Source organism: Artemia sp. Qi Xiang Cuo, chromosome 11, assembly GCF_049724085.1.
Source record: "Artemia sp. Qi Xiang Cuo chromosome 11, ASM4972408v1, whole genome shotgun sequence".
In the NCBI taxonomy this organism is placed as follows: Eukaryota; Metazoa; Arthropoda; class Branchiopoda; order Anostraca; family Artemiidae; genus Artemia; species Artemia sp. Qi Xiang Cuo.
The window spans coordinates 15,139,701-15,161,032 of record NC_142804.1 but is presented as its reverse complement, the minus strand read 5'-3'; the positions used below and the strand labels follow the sequence as shown (position 1 = coordinate 15,161,032).

At 33.8% G+C, this 21,332-nt stretch overlaps 1 protein-coding gene across 3 annotated transcripts in view; it reads left to right on the top strand.

Annotated features, from left to right (window-relative positions):
• Positions 1-620: 620 nt before the first annotated feature.
• The window catches only part of Mettl2 (methyltransferase-like protein), a 41,337-nt gene continuing 20,625 nt past the window's right edge, over positions 621-21,332 (top strand). For 2 of the 3 annotated variants that reach the window (XM_089096329.1, XM_089096327.1), the window contains exons 1-4: positions 808-955; positions 6,710-6,793; positions 11,987-12,139; positions 17,154-17,417. In XM_089096329.1, coding sequence (XP_088952455.1) covers positions 867-955; positions 6,710-6,793; positions 11,987-12,139; positions 17,154-17,417 — 590 coding nt within the window. In that variant the 5' untranslated portion in view covers positions 808-866. Of the gene's footprint in view, positions 724-807; positions 956-6,709; positions 6,794-11,986; positions 12,140-17,153; positions 17,418-21,332 lie in introns of those variants that run through there. The other variant, XM_089096328.1, reaches the window with a different exon arrangement.

The window sequence follows — 21,332 nt, the reverse complement described above, 5'->3', positions numbered from 1 at the left end:
AGTCTCATGTGCCGGGACACAATGACATAAAGGTAAGAAAAGGGACACACTTTGTAAATTTATGACATAAAAAGAGACATTTCCCAAGTAGCTATATATATATATTTTTTGAAATCAGTTTTTACCAAAGTAGTGCTTTGTCTCGTTTTTTTTTTTTTTAACATCTATGGTCTGTCAGAGAAGTCTTAAGTAAATCGTTTTCTACAAAGTACGGGATTTACATGTTTGTATGAGTTTTGTGTTTTCAAACTTAGTAATTTTATATTAATGTTTTATATAGATTTTTTTTGTTTTCATTATATTTGATGTAAACTGGCTGCTTTTGGAGGATGTTTACAAAGCGTGTTTTGGTCAATAGTACCACAGGTAAGAAAAATGACCTCTAGTTTTTAAGATTTCAAAATGAACACATTTTTGGATGTTCAAGGGACACATTCATGGACTGAAAACATGGCAACCCTAATGACCAAGAACGTGATGCGAAGACGTCTCAAATTCTTTGGCACAATCTTCGACAAAATGAAACGGTAGCAACTGGGATGGCAAAACTCCCCAAAGACATTCCTGAGCTATAGCATAAAATATATGTAAAAAGTATTGAAATTTTGTATTATTTACAGGTGAACCCTTAGGACGATGAAGGACATGCCATCCCCTTACACATATTTATGTCAGATTTGCGACTAGCATGTTTGGAATCAGCATTAAGAGGCGCACAGAGAGGTATGTTTACCTTTTTGGAAAGCGAAAATTTGCTTTTGTTTTTACCGGTATATCGTAGAAGAAAACAATAATTACAAAACCACACGGATGATTTTAACAAGCAAATTAATTTTAATTCATATTTTACTTACACCATAAGTTCTATGTATCTATGTAGATTTTTCCTTCGTTTGCCGAAAATAGAGGATATCATTTCGGCAAGAATTTCAAGTATTTCGACACATGCCACGAGGTAAAGTAGGTTGATAAGAAATGTGTAGACCTATTAATGAATGTGCCTTTTAGTTCTGATTCCATATAGCCTATACTAATCAATAACCTTTGCAAACGCAATCCCTGTCCCTCTCATAGAGGGCCAGATATAGCCCTAAGTCACACACAGCATTTTGTTGATTTTATTTCTTTTTTTCAAATTAGTAGGCTAGGCTATCCTATTTTCCATTTTAGGACAACTGTCAGTAAATATAGTTTATGCAAGACTCTATAACTGACATGGGACAAGGAAACACTATTTGATTCATTTTTGTATTCTTTCCAAATGTAATCACCAATTCACTTGTAAATGCACCCTCCTCCCTGATGTAGCCAAGGAATGGGCCTAGCCTATACAAAAACTGAAAGAAAATCCTGAACAATAAAATTCTTACTTTATTATGTGTAGGATGTGTATAAATCTAGTATTGGGGCTACTGAGGAGAAAACAGGCTAAGAAAACAGTTCTAACTTCATAATATTTATAGTCAACACATTTTGACTGCAGTACCACTATACTTTACATGCAAATGTATAGCCCAAATTATGTATTTCCTGTGCATTTTGCAATGCCATGCAATGAAAAGGAGAACAATCCTCTTTTTCAATCCATGTAGCCTAGCCTATAAATTGAATCAACTATGAAGAAATCAAGAAATGGAATAGACTACTTGACAGGTCCATACCATTTGGAATTTTAACAAAGCAACATTTTGTCTTAATTTTCAGTTTCTTCTTCTCAGTTATTAGTTTTAAAAATCAAATTCCTGTTATTTGAGTCTTTAGTCTATAGATATATCCCTGAAAGTTTCATTTTCCTAGCCTAACAAGTTTCCAGGATAGCAAAAATAGTTTGGTCAGGATTTTACTGAAATCTACAAGTTGGGTTATTTATTTGCATATTAGAGAGGGTTAGGGGTAAAGTGTAGTGGAGCTACAGGCAAAATGTGTTAACTACTGTTATTCTGCATGTTATAAAGTAAGAATTGTTTGCTTCAGGCTAAATGTTTCCTTCTCAATATCCCCTAAGCTAGGCTTCTACTGCAGGAAGTTTCTATTGGTCAGACTATTGTGTTTCTTTCCATTACATCAAATTTTAAAAGCCTTTCAAATAGCCTAATGTTTTACTAAATTACACACTCAATCACACACAGAGATAAATTCCAGACTGAAAAGATAACTAGTTGGTAAAATATAGAAGCTGTAATGTTTTACTAGATTAAAGTGATGAGGGAATACATTATCAGGGCTTGGTTAGAAGCAGGAGTGTATTTGCCAGTGAATTGACTATTATATTTGGAAAGAGCATACAAAGTAATCAAGTAGTGAGTTCACCTTGTCCCTATGTCAGGTATAGAATTTTTGATATATCTACCCAATTGTCAATAAGAAGTAAAAAAAAAAAATCAATAATCCAGACCCTCAGAACAGAAAATTTTTGTATATGGCCTAAAGCTGTGTCTGACCCTTTTAGAGGAGGAGCAGCTGGGATGTAAATGCAGCAGTAGAAACCATAATGTAAATAAGTAGGAACCTGCTGGATATGGAATCAAATTGTACTTTGTTTTTGTTATTACAGCTTGGATATAATGATTAAAAGGCTTCTCTCATTCTCAGAAGTTGTAAAAGATTTCCAAAATATGGCTGATTTTGGTTTGAAGTTTGATTGCTTGTACATTGACTTCAGTAAAGCATTTGACAAAGTTTCAGTTAGTTTATTGCTTGAAAAATGTGAAAAGTATAAGCTAGGCAGTAGAACTTTAACATGGATTACAGATTATTTATCGGGCCATTCCCAGCAAGTTATAGTCAGTAGTGCACTTTCAAGTGAGAGTCCAATTTTGACTGGTGTGCCACAAGGCAGTTGTTTGGGCCAAGTGTTATTTTGTTTGTTTGTCAACAATTTGCCTGAAGGATTTCACCACTCCACTGTCAAACTGTTTGCAAATGATATAAAACTGTATAAAAGTGCTACCTCCCTGGTAGACATCACCCTTATTCAAGAGAATCTGAGTGCCCTAAATGATTGGTGTAAATTGAACTCCATGCTTGTAAACCATCAAAAATGTTTTGTATTTCATTACTTTTTCAAAAAGCACAACTTATCATTATTTTCTTGGTGATACACCTCTTTCATCTGCAGAGTCAGTAAGGGATTTAGGTGTTCACTTTGATAATCAGTTGAAGTTTCACAAGCATGTGTCAACAATTCTGCAAAATGCTATTACACTCTGCTTTGGATTAAGAGAAGTCTCGTGAAATTTAACCTTCACACTTTTATGACACTGGCCTATACAAGACAATAGTACATCTGGTGGTAGAATATTGTTCCTCTGTGGGATATCCTACATGGAAATGTGACTCACAGCAAATTGAAAAGGTTCAACATTGGGCATCAAAGTTTGTGCCATATTTGAGCCATTTACTCTATCAGTGTTGACTAGAGTGTTTGGGACTTACTTCATTGGAGTTTTGATGGGATAGGATTGACCTGATCAATACGTTCTGTATTATGAAGGGTGTCAATAATGTGGACTGGACTGATTTCTTCAAACTTAGTCATTACTCAGCCACTTGACAAAACTTGTATAAACTGTATCTGCCACAAGTGCACAAGAAAATAGGTCAGCGTAGCTTTCTTAACCATGCAACTAAACTTTGGAATAGTTTACCTGATACCATAGTTTCTACGCAAACAGCGCAATCATTTAAGAGTGCTCTTGTTGAAACTGAATTCTATGAAAAACAGTTTCTGTAATATAGTTGTTTTTTACTGATGAATATTTTTTTTTTGTGTGTTTTGCAGTGTTGCTGTTTGAGCTGTCATTTTTTGTGTTTGTTATGCAACAAGCCTATGGCTTCCTCCTTTATTGAATAAAATAAATAAATAATATCTCAAGATATGTCACCATATACTTTGGTCACAATAATCAACAGCATAAGGGACAACCTGACATCAAACAGAGACACATAAGGCTAGAACCAGCTATAGAGAAATGTTGTAGAGGCCTCAGTATTCCAGAGGTTTAAGAACAGTATCAAGATATGTATAATATAAATCCTAACTCAATCCAAGTTGCAATTTCAGGTGAGGTAACTTAAGGCTATCTGATTAAATCTTTATACTATTTGTTATTCTGAAATTCTGTGTGTCTTGTTCTAATATGTGTATGTTTTTTCTGGTTGTTCTATAATGCCACCTAAAAAAAAAAAAAATTTGGCAAGATGTTGTGTATAGCCTAGGGTTATATCTGATGCAATTAGGAAAGAGGGGGGGGGGGCTTTGCTACAATAATTATTGTATTTGGAAATATGCTTGAAAAGATAAGGAAAGGGCATTTTCTTTTTTTCTGGTGTATTACCATAAATTTGCCCTACTTTTCACATATTTAAACCTACTACATCTACTATCTTTATTAATAATGCAACCCAGGCAAGCAAGGCTACCATTTTGATCAATTTTCTTGTTACCTAACATCACCCATTCATTCTCATCCTAAGTAGCATAATTTTCTTAAAATTACTTTCAAGACCTGTTCATACTCCATTATCTTCCAAACATTTTTTATTTTTGCTAATATTTTTATTTAGGATACTTAATTCATACAAATAGTTCATGTCTAGAAGAGTTTCACCTTTCCATTTGAAGCCATGTTCCCCTGTTCTGTTTGCTGTGTCTCGCTATAAAAATTCAATATAAACAGGATGCATCACAACCCTGCTTAACTTCAGATTTCTTCATAATCTACAAAACTGAAAAATAAAGGGCCTTGATGGTTCATGCAATTCTTAATTAATAAGTTAAGTGTGAAAACTTGACCGATTTAACCTCTCCCTCAGAAATCAAGCTCATGGTTCTGTGATTACTATGCTCATTCTTTATTACCTTTATCATAAAGTACCTAAATTGAAGTCTCCCAAAAATCACTAGGTACTTTCCCTGTACCAGGAATTGAATCCATTATCTTGTGTCTAACTTAGTAGATGCCTAATTTTAAAAACTCATTTACCATGATATCAACAACTGAGTTCTTATATTTTTATTCAATCCCTTTAGTACCATCTCTAATTCCTGTTTACAATGTAAATGTTCCTTCACTTCCAAATTGCCAAAAGTTTTTTGTTTCTTTTCTCTAACATTTCTTACAGCTTTATTACTGTCTAAAACATTTTCAGTATGTTCAGTCTATCTTTCCTTGACACTTTCCTTCTCAGTAATTGAGGCCACATTCCTATCCCTCACTTGGACAAGTCTAGAATAGCTACTTTGTCTCAATTCCCTAACATACCAACACAATATCTTACTATTTTGCTGTTGGGCTGCATTTTTCAAATCCTTGGCAATTTTAGGCATAATATCCATTTTGTATTTTCTTAATTGATCCTCTAATTCCTTCTCTACTTACCTCAATTTGTTCTTATTCTCATAAGATTTACCCCTCAGAAACTTCTTATACAAAACTTTCCTCTCTTTTGCCAACCTTAATCTGCTTTTGATAATATTCTGAATTGATTTTCTAAATTTTTTCCCTAAGACAACTTCTGCTGCTTTACAGACTAATTTCCTAAAATTATTCTATCCATCTTCTATCTTATGAAATTCTAAACTCTTCAATTGTATCCCATTTTTCTTGCAAAGTTTTGAAGTTCTTCCTAGTGAAGTATATCAGCATCATAACTACCTATGAAATAGTCACCCTTCCTAAATGAACTTAAAATTTAACTCCAGCTATTACTGGATGATGACCTGTATTCTTAACTTCATTAATGGCTCTCTTATGACTATGGCTCTCCTATATATCCTAGTATCCTGTAATTAATCCTGCCAGTTTTTGATTTACAAAAAAAAAACAACTAGTAATTATAATAATCAGTAAAGTCTAGTAATTTGTCTAATTGTTCCTTTTACTGTATGTAAAATTCACCTGAGTCTCTACTGTCATTATCATTCAGTTCTACTAGGGTAGTATATACCATCTGTGACTAATAATTTGCACTTTTTGGGTACTCAATAGATAATATGTAGATAATATGGGTAGTATATACCATCTGTGACTAATAATTTGCACTTTTTGGGTACTCAATAGATAATATGGGTAGTATATACCATCTGTGACTAATAATTTGCGCTTTTTGGGTACTCGATAGATAATATGTAGATAATATGGGTAGTATATACCATCTGTGACTAATAATTTGCACTTTTTGGATACTCAATAGATAATATCTAAAAACTGGTTTTCTACAGAATGTGAAAAATAACATCCAGCTGTACTTAAGTCTCACCAAAGGCATTCACCTAATTTAATATTTAAAGAGCAGTTGAAAGCTGTTGCCAGATTGAAGGTGAGCTTCTTATAACATTGAGAAACAGATACTTTTGCATCTTATGCATATTTTGATCTATATAAATAACTAACTTGTGATATGTATGTGTTTTTCAATATGTATTTTCACTCAATAAATAACTGTACTATTAAAGCTAGAAATGTAAAATTTTAGCAAATAATATGGAGTCGAGTACATTGCTTATGACTGTAAAAATCTAAATAACAGTCATTGAAGCAACAATCCTAGAGGCTTGACTTTGAACTTTGGCTAAAGCCAAAGGCCAAATATGTCAAACAGAGTAAATGAAGCAAAGAGGGAGTGATGACAAAAATTCCTCAATGTATGGTTTTTAATAGAGGAAAATTGGCCATTTTTATATAACTATGGCATCAATATATTTTAGGATGGAAAAACGTGAAGATAAAAGGCCTCAGTTTGGTAACAGACACCTTAAAAATGAAAACCAAGTGTTTGATTTTAATGCATGGTAAGTACTTGTTTTTGCTCTTTTTTTTATTTGAAATAACAGCTTTCTAGCTCTCAATCAATTTTCTTAATTAGTTTTTAGCTGTAGGCTGTAAACCAGGGCTGCATGAACTCATATCTTTATTCTAGTCTTTTGTGGTTGCATTAGCATCTAGACCCTAAATGATCATGCTGAATGATGAAGATGCCTAATAAGCTCTTTGAGCAACAATGTCAAGTTTATATAATTGTCAGTTCAAATTATGTTTTTTTGCCTGTGTGAAAAGTAGCCCCAGGCAGTGGGTAGGGAGAGAGAGCTGCATTTTTTTTTGTATCTTAAATTTCCTGTGCATTCATTCTTCTAAAATATTTTTAGCTCTAGTGTAGACAGAGCCAAGACTACCCCATCCCTTCATGGATTATTCATAACAATCCTATTTAAGTCAACTGTCAGAACTTTACAAAGATAGTAGTTTTTTGTTGAGTTATCTAAGCAGATGGCATTTAAGTCATCATTGAGATAGCAAGCAAATTATTGCATAAAACGAGTCTAACAACTCTCTCTAAAATACCATAGAACAGTATAGATCAGATTATAACAAGTTAAAAAAAATTGTATTCAGAGATTACAAAATTGGTTTTGAATAACCCAGTAGAAAAGCTGACATGTAATTTTTAAGTAAACTTTAAGTACAAGGCAAAAATTCTAACATTTTCATAGACCAGATGATTGGAGATGTTACACTGTATTGGACAGCTCTGGACTCCCCTTTTCCTCTTACATTTTCTAGGAATGGAGAGGATGAAGATCAAATTTTCCTTTCCTTTATCATGATTTGATTTTTGTTAGTCATATGCATAATTTTTTTTCATACAGGCCTGTCATTCTAGGGGTGACTTTGAATGGATTAAAGAAGGGCTAATTATGTGGAAAGTACAAGAAAATACTTGCGGAATTTTTAAAATCTCAAGCTTCTTTACTATCTATTATGTCTTACCATGATGGTCATTATCAGTTATGGACTTGATTTGGTTGTCAAAGACGTCAACTTAATGACCAGAGTGCTTTTCATTTTTAAGACAAAAATCACCCAAACAAATTTTAATAGGTCCATTCTTTTGAAGCTTCATCATAATAATCAGCACATAACCATTTTGAACTTGCAATGGATTTACAAAAATAAAAATGAAAATATGATGAAAGTATTTGTTTTGTTCTATCATGTTTCAGTTCACATTAAAATGTTGACTGAGATCTGTTGCTTGTGTCTATGCTGTAATATTTCTGTCTATTCATTTTACATAACATTAAAAAATTGTAAATGAAGTTACTTATGGTACAAAATGTTCTTATGGTACACTATTTCTATACTAAATTCAAGAAATGCCTGGAGATTTTTTAGTGTTTTTTTTTTACAACACAGAGTAACATACATTAGGCCGTTTCAACTAAACGTAATCAGTTGGTTTAATATGCTAAAACATGTAGAACAAAAAATTAAGTCACATGGAGTTAATACCCCAGAAAGTTGGCTTAGGAGGTGGGTAAAAATAGTACCAATTTCTATTTGTTTTTATGTAATTTAATATTATTTTTTGTTGTAGTAGAAAAGGGAAAATATGTCTTAATTAAGGAACTAGAAATCTGAAAAAAATGTCGAAATTTTGGTTGCTTTTACGTAGCTCATTTATTAGAGCTAAAGATCTTAGTCCAATTTCCCACGGTTCAAATAAGCTAAGGAAATTCTAGTCGTCAGCCCAAGAGGGCTAGTTAGATTTTTATCAAACATGGGGGATAGTCAAATTCGGTGTGTAGTAATATCAAAAAAAAAAGATTTCAAAGTCTCCATTTCTTTGACTAACATTTTACTGTCATTATTATCCATCATTTTAAAAGAAAAATGCTTTCAATGTCTTTTTTTTTTGTTCATTTCGATGGTAACGTGGGTGCCTTTCAGATGCAGGGCCCGATTGGGTCAAATCGTACCAATATTTCTTTATCCGACCCTGCGCCTGATAGGAAGTAAGGACTGGTACCTGGATTTTTACCTTAGAATAGGAGAGTGGTTTTCTAAATTATTGTTGTTAGACATCTACCAGAATGGGTTATTGGATCATACCTAAAATTGGTGTAAAGTAAGAGTAAGAGATTTGTTCCAGTTTTAGTGTTCTGGGGTTGAAACTTAATGTATCCTTTGCGTGGGCCCCTCTTTTTTTTTAATCATGACAGCACCACAGTGAAAAAGAAGAGCCAATATCCTATTTGTTCTTTTTTGGTGCTGATGGCCAATCCAACCTCTGGGGATAACAGTAAAGAAGAGTGGAAGGAGACACAATTTTAATGATGGAGTTTTCAGGGATCCATTAGCGATCCGACATCTGTTGGGGAGATAGTCTCTAAATTTTGCTGTCAAGGCATTTATAAGAAAGATAACTTGACGAAAAGTAACAGAGAATGTCGTAGTTTTACTTTTGGGATTCCAGGACAGATGTGATCTATATGTGGGGGAGGGGAGGGGGCTAAATTGTATCAATTAGGATATATAATTAAGGGGTTGTTTGATCTCTGCCAAACTTAGTCAGTAAAGAAGGGGGGGGGTAAATAGGTGCTAGTTTTCAGATTTCAGCGAAATTCGGTGGAAAGTGAGATTTAAATTTCAATCAAGGGGCTTTCAGGGATCCATAAACGATTCGAAATCTGTTGGGGAGGTAGTCTCTAAATTTTGCTGTCAAGCCATCTATTAGAAAGATAACTTGACGAAAGGTAACAGCTAATGCTGTAGTTTTACTTTTGGAATTCCAGGACTGATGTGATCTGTGTGTGGGGGAGGGTCGGGGGCTAAGTTGTATCCATCAGGGTATCTAATAAAGGGGTTGTTTGATCTCTGGCAAACTTAGTCAGAAGCAACAGTCAATGTAATAGTTGTGCCTTTTCAGACTCTGGGATGATTCGATTTCTGTGAGAGGAAAAGGAAATAGTCTTTAACTTCTTGTCATAAGCACATTTACCAAAATGGGGCATCACATCCCAGCTAAACTTGGTAGGAACTAAGAGCTAGACTCATAGTCAGTCCTTTTTAGTTTACAACTGTGCTCTTATGGGGAAGGATAGAAATATCTTTTTACTAGCCTAATTACTAGACGAGCTGGTAGAATTCCTTAAATAAATATAAATGCGATATCAGGTCGTGGTGCTCGATTGGACCACTGTAAAGGCATGGCTCCAATATTCTTCTCGTCTCCTACATTTATCTGCCTCTATAAAAAAGTTCTATGGGATCTTAACATGAGCGCCCATAAGCTGAATTTTAGGGGGGAGGGGGCTTACCTGGTCTAATCGGACTCCCAATGCTGTATAATAGAAATCTCAAAGTAAAATATGATTGGCAGCATGATAGTGTTGCCTAAGTAAAGATCGATTTGGCCGCAATAATTCGATTCAAAATTAAAAGTTTTAGTGTCCTTTCTAAGAGTTAAAAGAGATTGGAGGGTAAGAGCAGGTCTCTCAAGCTTATTTATTTCCCAAACACATCCAGTCAAAATTTTGAGACAACTATTTTATTCAGCATAGTAGAAGGGTCCAGCAACTATTTCTTTAGGGATATTGGGCATGTCAACCCACCCCCACAATTATGCAATTGGCCCATTATGCTATATAAATAAATGCTACTTTAAAACTAAATCAAAAGGCATTTTGTTTGCGGTTTCCAATAAGACACTTCAGCAATATATCGAAAACGGCTTGGGGTATCAGGTTTAAGCTTTCGGAGCTACTACTATTACTACTTCTGCTCTTACAATTCAATTAAATAAATAGAGTGTAAGTGTATCCAGGTTGTCAAAGAGCATAGATAGAATCTTTTGGGAATGATAAGTTTTATTTTTTCAGGTCAACTTGAGGAGGTATAAAATTAAATTAAAAATCCTGTTTGTGCCAGGATTAAAAATTTTGGTTAAAAAATTTCTGCCAACATACAAATAGCAAGCATAACTATGGATTCTTATAGAAAAAAAAAACGAAAAGCTATGAAATATTAATTTTTGTTCATGAAAATGACTATGTCAGTAAAAACAAACAGAAATTAATTAAAAAAAAACTTTCTCGACAAAACAAGTTTTTCAAAAAAAAGTTAAGAGCTCCATTAAGCCAAAAATGGGCAGATATGAAGTCAAATAATATCAGTAAATCTCTATCAATAAATAAATGAAACACAAAACGAACAGAAATTAGAATAAATAGCCAAGTCAAACTCGAAACGAGCAAACATTAACATGAGTAGGGCTGATACCCCCATGCCTTCACAAGACCAGAACATAATTTGCGCTTTACTGAAAACAAAATACGTTAATGTTTTCACTTTTTTTACTTAAATAAATAAAAACAATTTTAAACTTTAAGGAATAAATATCAGTATAGGTATGTTAAACTGACAATCCACAGTCATTTGTTGTTTTTTTTTTCTTTTTTCAGTATAGCCTAAATTATGTTCTGGTCTTGAGAAGGCATGGGGGTTGTCAGCCCTAATAATGTTAATTTTTGCTCGTTCCGAGTTCGACTCTGGTATTTATTCTAATTTCTGTTCGTTTTGAGTTTCATTTATTTATTGATAGTGATTTGTGGTAGTTTTGCGCTTGGACTATTACTTGACTTCATTTCTGGCAATTTTTTGCTTAATGTAGCTCTTTACTTTTCTTTGAAAAACCTGTTTTGTGGATTATTTTTTAAATTAATATAAATATAAGGCAGCGTCATTCAGCCAGGGAGGAGCTGGGGCGCCTCCCCCCCCCCTCTTATGGGTGCCCATGGATCTTAATTAAGTTTGGTAGAGATTACCAACTAAGTATTCCATCGTGTCTTTTGAAGGTTCAAGTCCAATCCGATAGATATTGCCACTTGGTATCCTCTGCAACTGTAACCAATGAACCAGTTGCAGCAACCCTTCATATGGTCTTGGTACTGGAGGTCTAGTTTTGTAGAGCTAGAACTAGTTACTTCTGTATTATATCTTGTGGAAATTGTGATGTATTACTCTGTTTGTGTTATTGGGTATTCATATCTAAGCTTGACTTTATTCAAAAATTTACTGTATCAGGTAACATTGTTGGCGAAATTCTTGGAAATTCTGAAAGGTTTTTCAAAAGCCAAAGCTGTTTATTATGCCTATGCTTTCGCTGTTCAAGTTACATTTATGTTCATTTCTATATCTGTTTAAAGGGATGATGTGGAATGGACTGAAGAGAAAAGGAAAGAAGCAGAAGAAAAAGTTAGAAACAATTCATCACAGCCATTAGACGAGAATCTAAGGAATGAGTATGAAGAGAAAGCTGGCGAATATTGGGACAAATTTTACGAATCTCATACAAATAGGTAGGATTTATCTTTGTATCTTTTAATTTTCTAAATTTTCCAGCCTTTCTGAGCACTTCTTTTCCAAGTTATAAATTATATTTATTTTTTATTATAGCCCCATCCCATCATTTGACTTCGAAGTTCAAATGGCAATTTTTTCAATGCACTTTTTTTCTTTTTTTGCAACCATGGTTAATGAAGAAAATTCAGAAATCTGGTTTCGCTATAAACCTTTACCAATAAGATTAATCAAGATAAAAGTTACCATTCCTGCCTCAGCTTCAAATGATAATTCTTCACCGCTTGACAGTTTTTTTATGCGTATAAAATGCGTTTTAAATTTTCGCTTACTATAGGCTAGAGCTTGTTATTTACGTGGTTGTATCAGACCCGGCAACCACGGTTTGAAAAGAGTGTTTTTTTATTTAATCTGAGCCTTTGTAACGTGTATCGGCGCACTTTATTTCTTAGATAATGTTTACGGTCCTTGATTAGCTTCTCCTAATCAGTGGATTCAGCGTCAGACTAATGTAGATTGAGTATATAATTATTGAGTTGGTAATTCCGAGATTGGCAACTACAACTCGTAGAATTTAGTCTCTCAATCCTTTAACTTTTGAAGGTACGAGTCCTGATTCTTATAGATTATAAACTTAAAAATACATGTGCTTAAAACTCCCAATTATATATTTCTAATTCATAATCTTTATAATTAATTTCCTAGAATTATAATTCATATGGTGTATAGGAGTGCTGCTTGTAAAAGTAAAGATCTTGTAAAGTATAGGAGTTGATTGTAAAAGTAAATTTCGCTATCCAATAGTGGCTGGGTTAATCTAATGCTGAAATTAGGGAAGGGCAACTACAGGGCCGTTCTTTTACTCATCTTTGTGCTAAGATCTTACATCTTTTGACAAAGAACGCTTAAAAGTGAAATCTTAGCACTAAGATTTTACATCTTATAGCGTTCTTTTGCTAACGTCTTTCATCATTCTGCTCTGATAAGCGGTCTACGAACATTGATGAGTATATCATCAAAGTTCTCTCATCATTGTTTTATATGGCAGAAAGATGGCGTCATTCACACTTTTTGCTAACATCAGTTAGCTGTAAGATCTTAGAAACGAGGTTGAGTTAAAAGAACGGAAATCTTTACAGAAAAGATGTGAGATCTTTGATGTAAGATCTTAGTGCAAAAGAACGGGCCTTACGGTTCGGGAAGTTATGACGCTGGTAGGCTCTAGGATGAGAATTTGAGAGAAATTTCTAAGGAACTGCTGAATATTAAACTAAAGAGTCTAAATTCTGACAATATATAAGAGGGATGGAATTGTTTTAGGAAAACGTAAATTGTTGAAATTGTTTTAGCTTGTGAAGTAGCATGTTGGGTCTTAGCGAGGAAAGCTCGAAACACAGCTAGTACAGGGAAAGGAACTTTGGACTGTACAGGGGAAAAAAAGGGATAAACGTTGAGATTGCTGCAAAATGTAAACGTAATCAATTTTCTGCCTTATTCTGTATTTCTTTAGAGGCAAAATCAACATTGCATTACTTGTTACCTCAAATACGTCTAACGTTTCTCGGGACTATGATTAAAAAAGATTATCAATCTTTATTCAATAAAAAGTGATGCCTGTTTTTATTTATGTTTTTTTTATGTTTTTTTTTTTTCCTTTTCGGATTTTCGACAGTTCAAATAGTTGACCCTGTTCAAAAAGTGCCGTTATTTTCCTAATCATTTTCTTCATTTTCATGAGGCTTAACGTTTGAGCATAGCTACGTAAGGCCTTACGTAGCATAAATTCCATAAGCATTTTTAGACTTTTTTCTCAGGAAATAATATCCTGCACAAGTTTTGAAGCCAAAGCATAGCAAAAGATAGCACAACATCAGCTGGCTTTACGGCTTAGCAATTTTACAGTATTAGTAATGCACGTGGTAGCATATTTGCAATTTGTTCAGTTATAGTGCTTGCAGCTAATTGTAAACTGTGTGTATGTTTACATTGCAGTTCAACTGCTGTGGACATAAACATAGCGACGCGTCTATCGTCTCTTGCATCAGAAAGCAAAGGATACCTCTTACATTGCATTAATTAAAAAAAAACTTTCCGATAAAAGGAGTTTTCCAATGAAAAGTAAAGACCATATTAAAGTTAAGATCAGCAGATACAAATACATGTTAAAATTCAAACTCAAAACGACCAGAAATCACTACTAAAGAACAAATGAAACCCAAAACGAACAGAAATTAAATAAACAATCATGGCAAAAAAGGATACAACAGGTACTAATATAAATGAATAAATAAATCTTAAAACGAGTAAAGCTTAAATTGAATATGCAAATAAAGCTTAAGGCGAAAAAATTATTTTGCTATTTAACTACAAATGAAACCCAAAACGAACAGAAATTAAACAAACAATCAATGCAAACAAACATACAATAGATGCTAATATAAATGAATACATAAATCTTATAACGATTGGAACTTAAATTGAATATGCAAATCAAGCTTGAAACGAACAAAAATCACTTACAAACAAAAGTGTGGGTATCGCTTCCTTCTCTCACTGTGAAAGTCTAAAACCTACTGCGTCATTGGCGCTTTACTGAAAACTGAAAGATGCTCATTTTAATGCTAGAAGTTGAGAAGCAATGTATAGAAGAAGAAAAATTTTGAAGACGTGCAAGTAGATCATCGTTTTTATGAAGGAGGAAAAGAAACAGTACCTCTGGAGCTTCATTGTACGTTCCCAATAGTATTTACCGAACATTGGCTGATAGTTATATGAAAGCTTTAAGTTAACTTAAAATTGATATAAAAAAACACTGGTTGTTTTGTAAAATTTAGGAGTAATATTTAGTTCAAGGTTATATGATAAGAATTTGGATATCTTTCGTAAAGTATTTAAGTATACTGCATCAGAAAAATACAAAGTTTGGTGTAAGCATTGGTGAAACCTCAATCATGGTTGCAGCGACAGCTGCAACCGAGTTGAGAGTGAGCCACGGCCAAGAGTAACCAAATATTTAAACACACATTAAAAAAAAAAAATTAAAAAAAGATCCAAAATGGGCTAATTACGCAGAAAATATAAGCAATTATTCATAAAAATTTATAGCTTTTTGGAGTGAGAGAGGTGGGGGTGGTTCACGGGTCTAAAAAAACTGCTTATTTGCCGGTTCTGCATGCTCTTCTTTTTCTGTAAAATGTGTCGAATGCTTCAACCAGATGTAAAATTTATAAGCATAGTTTCTGCGGTCATATCTATGGAGCTGCGGATATTTTTTTTCATAATTAATTTGGAAAAACCCTCCTCCTCACCCTTCCTCCACTAGTGGGCCTAGTCCCCCTCTTTATTCGTTTAGCCTCCCAATTGTCTGGTACTTTTTCTTGACCCTTAAATTTATATTAAGTTTGCCCATAAGAGAAGTGTCAATGATTTTATCAGACCTCCTGTTGGACTTCTATATCTGTGCCAACGAATGAAGTTAATTCAAACAGAGTACCATTTCATGAGACGTCAAAGCAGTGTCCTGCAGTAGCTGATGGAGTCTGTAAATATGGCAAATGCGTCTAGTAAATTCTAAAAATCATCATTGTTTGAGAGTCTATCCACTTCATAGAGACTTTATCGTCTGTAAATTGCGGTCTACCTTCTTTACCGTCGACGTTTCTCTGATAGCTTTCTAAATTTGTTGCAATTTTGAAGAATTTGACAAAATATATATAATCAGAAAAATAGTCGTAGTGCCCCGTAATCACCTTACCTTAATCACCTTAATCCATTTGAGAGCTTTAAGGTCCTCCGGACCTGTAGTGCTCTTGAGTCGACAACTCCCAATTGAACCTCCACTGCCTCTTCTCCCACTCCTTGTCAAGGTGGCATTTGAATGACTGGATCGAGGGAGCGCTGACAGTTGAGTCCTTCAATTGATTCCAGTGGTTTATGTTATGTAATGTTAGTGTTTCGATCTCTTGCTGAACAAGAGCTCAGCAACTCGTTTTTTCGGTGGTCTACCTACTTAATAACCCAAGACCACTCTTAACCATATGCTAATTTTGCTCTTCTTTAACGCTAACAAAAGACGAATTTATGGAAGAGTCTATTTTTGCCAAACACCTTAGAATACTACACTCATAATATATTGCGCGTCTGCTCTTTGCGGGCAGAATATGCTTTGTGCCATGATACTGAGATGCATATGCTTTGAAGATAAAGCCGAATCGAATTGCCAGTCATCATTTCCTGGATTCTCATTGGCTGTCAAAATAGCCAAGCACATGCACATTCTGCACACGGAATGTCAATCATATGTGGTCACAGCGTTGTGGAATGATATGCAAGGAAGTGTATTATGGTACAAAAGATATCACAAATGACGTTGCTAAGGCCAAACAAAGGTAAAAAGGATTACCATTTTTTTCGTTTTATAATTTAACGCGCTATGCACAATTCTCAGAAAAAGAAACTTAGTTAAATCCACGTGTGATTGGAAGTGATATCGTAGTTGTGCTTGATTTTGGCATTAAAACGTGAAACCAGAAATATTCGCATGACTCTCGAATGGTCAGACTGTACAACAAAGCCATGGAGTGGTATCTATCATGTGATGGAAAAAACTCTTATGTTACTTAAGCTATTATGATCAACTAGGCAAGTCCGACAGAGAAATCAAGTAAACTAGCCGTTAACAAAGTGTGTATGGCAACACAGCTGGCTTATTCTGACTTATTTGGTTTCAAGATGCTTGGTTTTGATTCAAGATTTTTTTTTTTTTTTTTTTTTTTTTTTTTTTTTTTTTTTTTTAATATCTGTAAAGTCTGACAAAAAAGTCTTTTAAAAAGGAAAATATCGCATTCTTTTTCCACCTTTTTGTTTTGCTGTAGACTTTAAAATATAGCGGGTTTTGAATTGTTGCTAAATAAAGATTGCATGCTCATTGATACTGCTGTTGATATCTTTATCACTATTAATGTAGATATTAATTAATTTAACTAATAAGGTTTAAACTCCTATCTCCTGTAGGTTTTTCAAGGATAGGCACTGGCTGTTCACCGAATTTCCTGAATTGAGGCCATCTTCTCCAGGAAACCTAATCAATGACAAGACACAATTATATCCTGGCTCAGAATCAGATTTTCGGATATTCGAAGTTGGCTGTGGTGTTGGCAACACTGTATTTCCTCTTTTAGACTCATTGAAAAATACCAATGCATTCGTGTATGCTTGTGATTTTTCAGATGTTGCTGTGAATCTTGTAAAAGAACATAAGGAATATGATCAGGAAAGGTGAGATCCTCTTTTTTCCAGTTTTGTTCAGATTTACACTTGAAGATTATAGATTAGGGAGGGGTAAGCACCCAACTTGTTTGAAGATTTTTTCAAGAATTGCCAACAATTTGAAATGTTTGTGTTTCAAATATTTGGGAATTTACCAGTAGATATAATTTCATTTAAAAGTAAGGACGAAAGATTTGAAAGACTTGTCAACAAAGGCTTTAATTAGTTCAGTTGGAATGTCAAGCAGGCAAGTACTGCACTTTTTATGTTCTTAATTCTTGTCTCCACGTTTAAGGGCGAAACAAAAGGAGCTTGAGGGAGTTCAAATTATAAGGACTCTCTAAAGTGAGGGAGAGGAAGGCTTTGTTCAGATGATTGACTGAATCTAAGGGATCTTCATGAAGGTGAAAATCAATATTTTAGGTTTTTTCACGATTTTTTTTATTGTATTATACCAAGGTACACGTATTTCTTTTTTAATGTGTTTACGCAGTGATTTAACTTTGGACGTTTTGTCATTCTTTAGTAGATTTTCTTTAATCCTAATTAATTTTTCAATTAACTTATGTTATACGCTTAGTCATTAGAAAATGTTTTTAACTTTTTCTCAGGGAAGGATTCTATTTATCTTGTTTAATTATGTTCTGAAAGTTAGAGATTTTATCATTAAAGTCGTTGTTCCCCATGAGAAACAGACAGTTTTCATTTGTAGCCCGAGATCCAAAATCGAAATAAAAGAATTCAGTTACAGAAAATGTTTGATAAAAACTGAAAACAGGTTTTATTAATAAACAAAAATGTTGATAAACAATTAGTGCGAGCAAATGTATGCGAGCAAGTGCGAACAAATTGTATGTATATATATATATATATATATATATATATATATATATATATATATATATATATATATATATATATATATATATATATATATATATATATATATATGTATATATATATATATATGCATTTTTACTGCATCTATTATGTGTGAGGAAATTAAGCCTACATAAAAAAAGAAAAAAAAAAGTAACATGCAACAGCATGAACCAGGGCTAAAAATGCTTAATCACAGGCAAAAAATATTTCATTGTTTAAAAGCAGGGGTGAAGTGACTTTACCCGCCTAAAAGGGGTAAAGTGACTTTGGATGATAGAAAATATTTATATTTGTACAAATTAAATCAAGGGCAGAATGTCCTTTGGTTGTGGGAATTTGTATTATCTGTTTTAAATTAAGAGAATTATAGCGAGAATTTAACTTTAGATTATTAGTACAACTAGAGAATAGCCTACTGGTAAACGAGAATTTAAAAGAGGAAAAAGTGGGCACTACTATCCAGTTGCTGGTAAAATCGCTGCCTTTTTGCAGCGTTGTTAACCCCTCCAAACCTTTCAAATGATATACCTCACGAAAGAGCTCAAAATTCACAGTATAAACTTCCGAACCTAGTTGATACCATAAAGCTATATGTTGCTTTTCATAATCATACTACAATAGATAGACGCGAATGAGAATAAAAGAAACGAAGTTAAAACTATCAGAAAATGTTGTGGGGACATCAGAATCAGAATCATTTTAAGAGGTTCTCATTTAAAGAGGTGAAGAGGGATTATCTGAAATATCTTAGAAAATTCTAAGGGTATTAAGCTGAAACTTTCAGGAAATGGTGAGGAAGACGTTGAACACAATCAAAACACACTATGTGTATCAAGGTTGTGAAAAAGTGCATTTAAAATATCTCAGAATGGCTAAGGGTATTAAGTTGAAATTTTGCGAAGTATGGGGTGGGAATTTAAATTAAATAAAAAGACACCAAGTGTATCAAAGTTGTAAAAATGGCATAACGACAATACCTTAGGAGCAGCTAAGGGTATTAAGTCATGAAAATTTTATGGGCATGTTGAACTAAATAAAAAGACATTATTTACATCTGGGTTATCGAAAGGTGTATCTGCTGTATGTCAAGAACAGCTTACAGTGTTTAATCGAAACTTTCAGGGAACACCGAGGGGGACATTGAACTAAATCAAAAGACACTAAGTGCATCATGGTTGTCAAAATGGCATATCTGAAGGGTATTAAGTCGACACTGTCAGGGAAAGCTGAGGGGGATATTTGAGCCAAGTCAAAAGACACTGTGCGTCCGGGTCGTCAATAGAGCATATCTGCTATGTATGGGATGAGGAACGAGTAAGTGTATTAAGTTAAAACTTTTAGGAAAATAATATCCAACCAGGTTGTCAAAAACGAGGTATCTGCAACATTTTAGGAACGGCCAAGGTGCAAAATTAAAACTTCCTGGAAACCTTGAAGGGGAAATTCAACTAAATCAAAAAATGCTTGTGTATCCAGGATATCAAAAGGGCATATCTGCTATTTCTCAGGTACGGGTAAGGGTATAAATTAACGGCATAAAAGACCCTACTGAAATTGTGAGGGAATATTGAACGGAAGATCAGTTATTTTTAAATTTTACATTGGGTAGGGGACCCACAGGAGTTTATCAAGGACAGAAGATTTTAGAAAAAACAGTAGTTGTATTGATTCTTCGTGGGAATTGTTCCTTTTCTGTGTCAACTTCGCTAAGATTTGAGGCCGAGAAGATGCTTCATTTTTAAGGTTCAGAATAAAGGAAACTTCAACCGGAGACAAATCTGGTTGCATTGATTATTTTAAATAATAAACTCATATCACCAAATCAAACAATACTCCCTCCCCCCCCCCAAAAAAAAGAAAAAAAGGAAAGAAAATCCAAGCTAGGCAAAGGACTAATACATGATTTCACCCGCACAAATAAACTGCAGACCCAATCCGGAGACATCAACTCATGGGAGAATCGAATCTCTAACTCTAACATACTTTTTGAAGATACCAAACGAGTGGCAGCCCCATGCAGACTCCGGGAGAGTGTTCTAAATCATGTTACAAGCTATCTGAGTGTTAAAGTCAGACCGTACTGACGCAGCATAAGGTATCTTTAAATTATTGGAAGTGCAGAAATAACAAGTCGATTGCTCAGGAATGAAAGATATATTACTACATAGGGCAGCCGGAAGCTGGCCATGTAACCTCAAAAAATTGAAACAAGGACAAGACAGAAAATAAAAAGATCTCAAGTCCAGCAAGACTTTAATTAGGGAACAGTTAGTATCCTGCATAAGAGTCCTTGCTTTATCATATAATTTTGAAAGTGGCTTCAGTGATGAGGGAAAAGTTGACATTCAAATAATAGATAGATAGATAGATATTAATTCGAGAAATTACTATCACAAGCCCTGAAGGGCCGAATTCGAATTTCGAAGTCCATAAAAAAACAAACAAGCAAGAAAATCATAACAAAAGCACAACAACTAAAAAATTGGCAACCAATGCAAAAAAATAAAAATAAATAAATAATTAAATATCGGAATACTATACGATTCCTATTTCACTTATATTAAAAACTGCAAAATGGCAACTAGTTAAAAAGATAAAAACTGATAAAACTGAAAAAATAAATAATATACACATTAACATATGTTTAAAAAACAACATAAAAAGGGGATAGGGAACAAAAAAAAAGAGCATAAAGAAAAACGAGCTGTTTCTTTTATTATATAAGTGAAAAGACAAAATTTATGTACAAATTAACAACTGTTTATTATATCAGTAAAAAAAAAGGGATAAAAGATTTCTTGTACCGCAAGGTAGTACAAAGAATGGGAGATAAGGTGGGGATAGGCTGGGACACAGTTCATGGAGGGCAATTTCTATCAGGTACAAGGTATTCAGGGAAAAGGTTCACAGTACAGGGGTTCAAAAGTGCCAACTTACCAAAACGGAGGCACAAATTATTTCTTCTTCTCTCGAAGGTCTCTAGTTTTGAAATATTTAACAAATGCAAATATGGAATCATGCCCTCTTTAAAAATAATTCTTA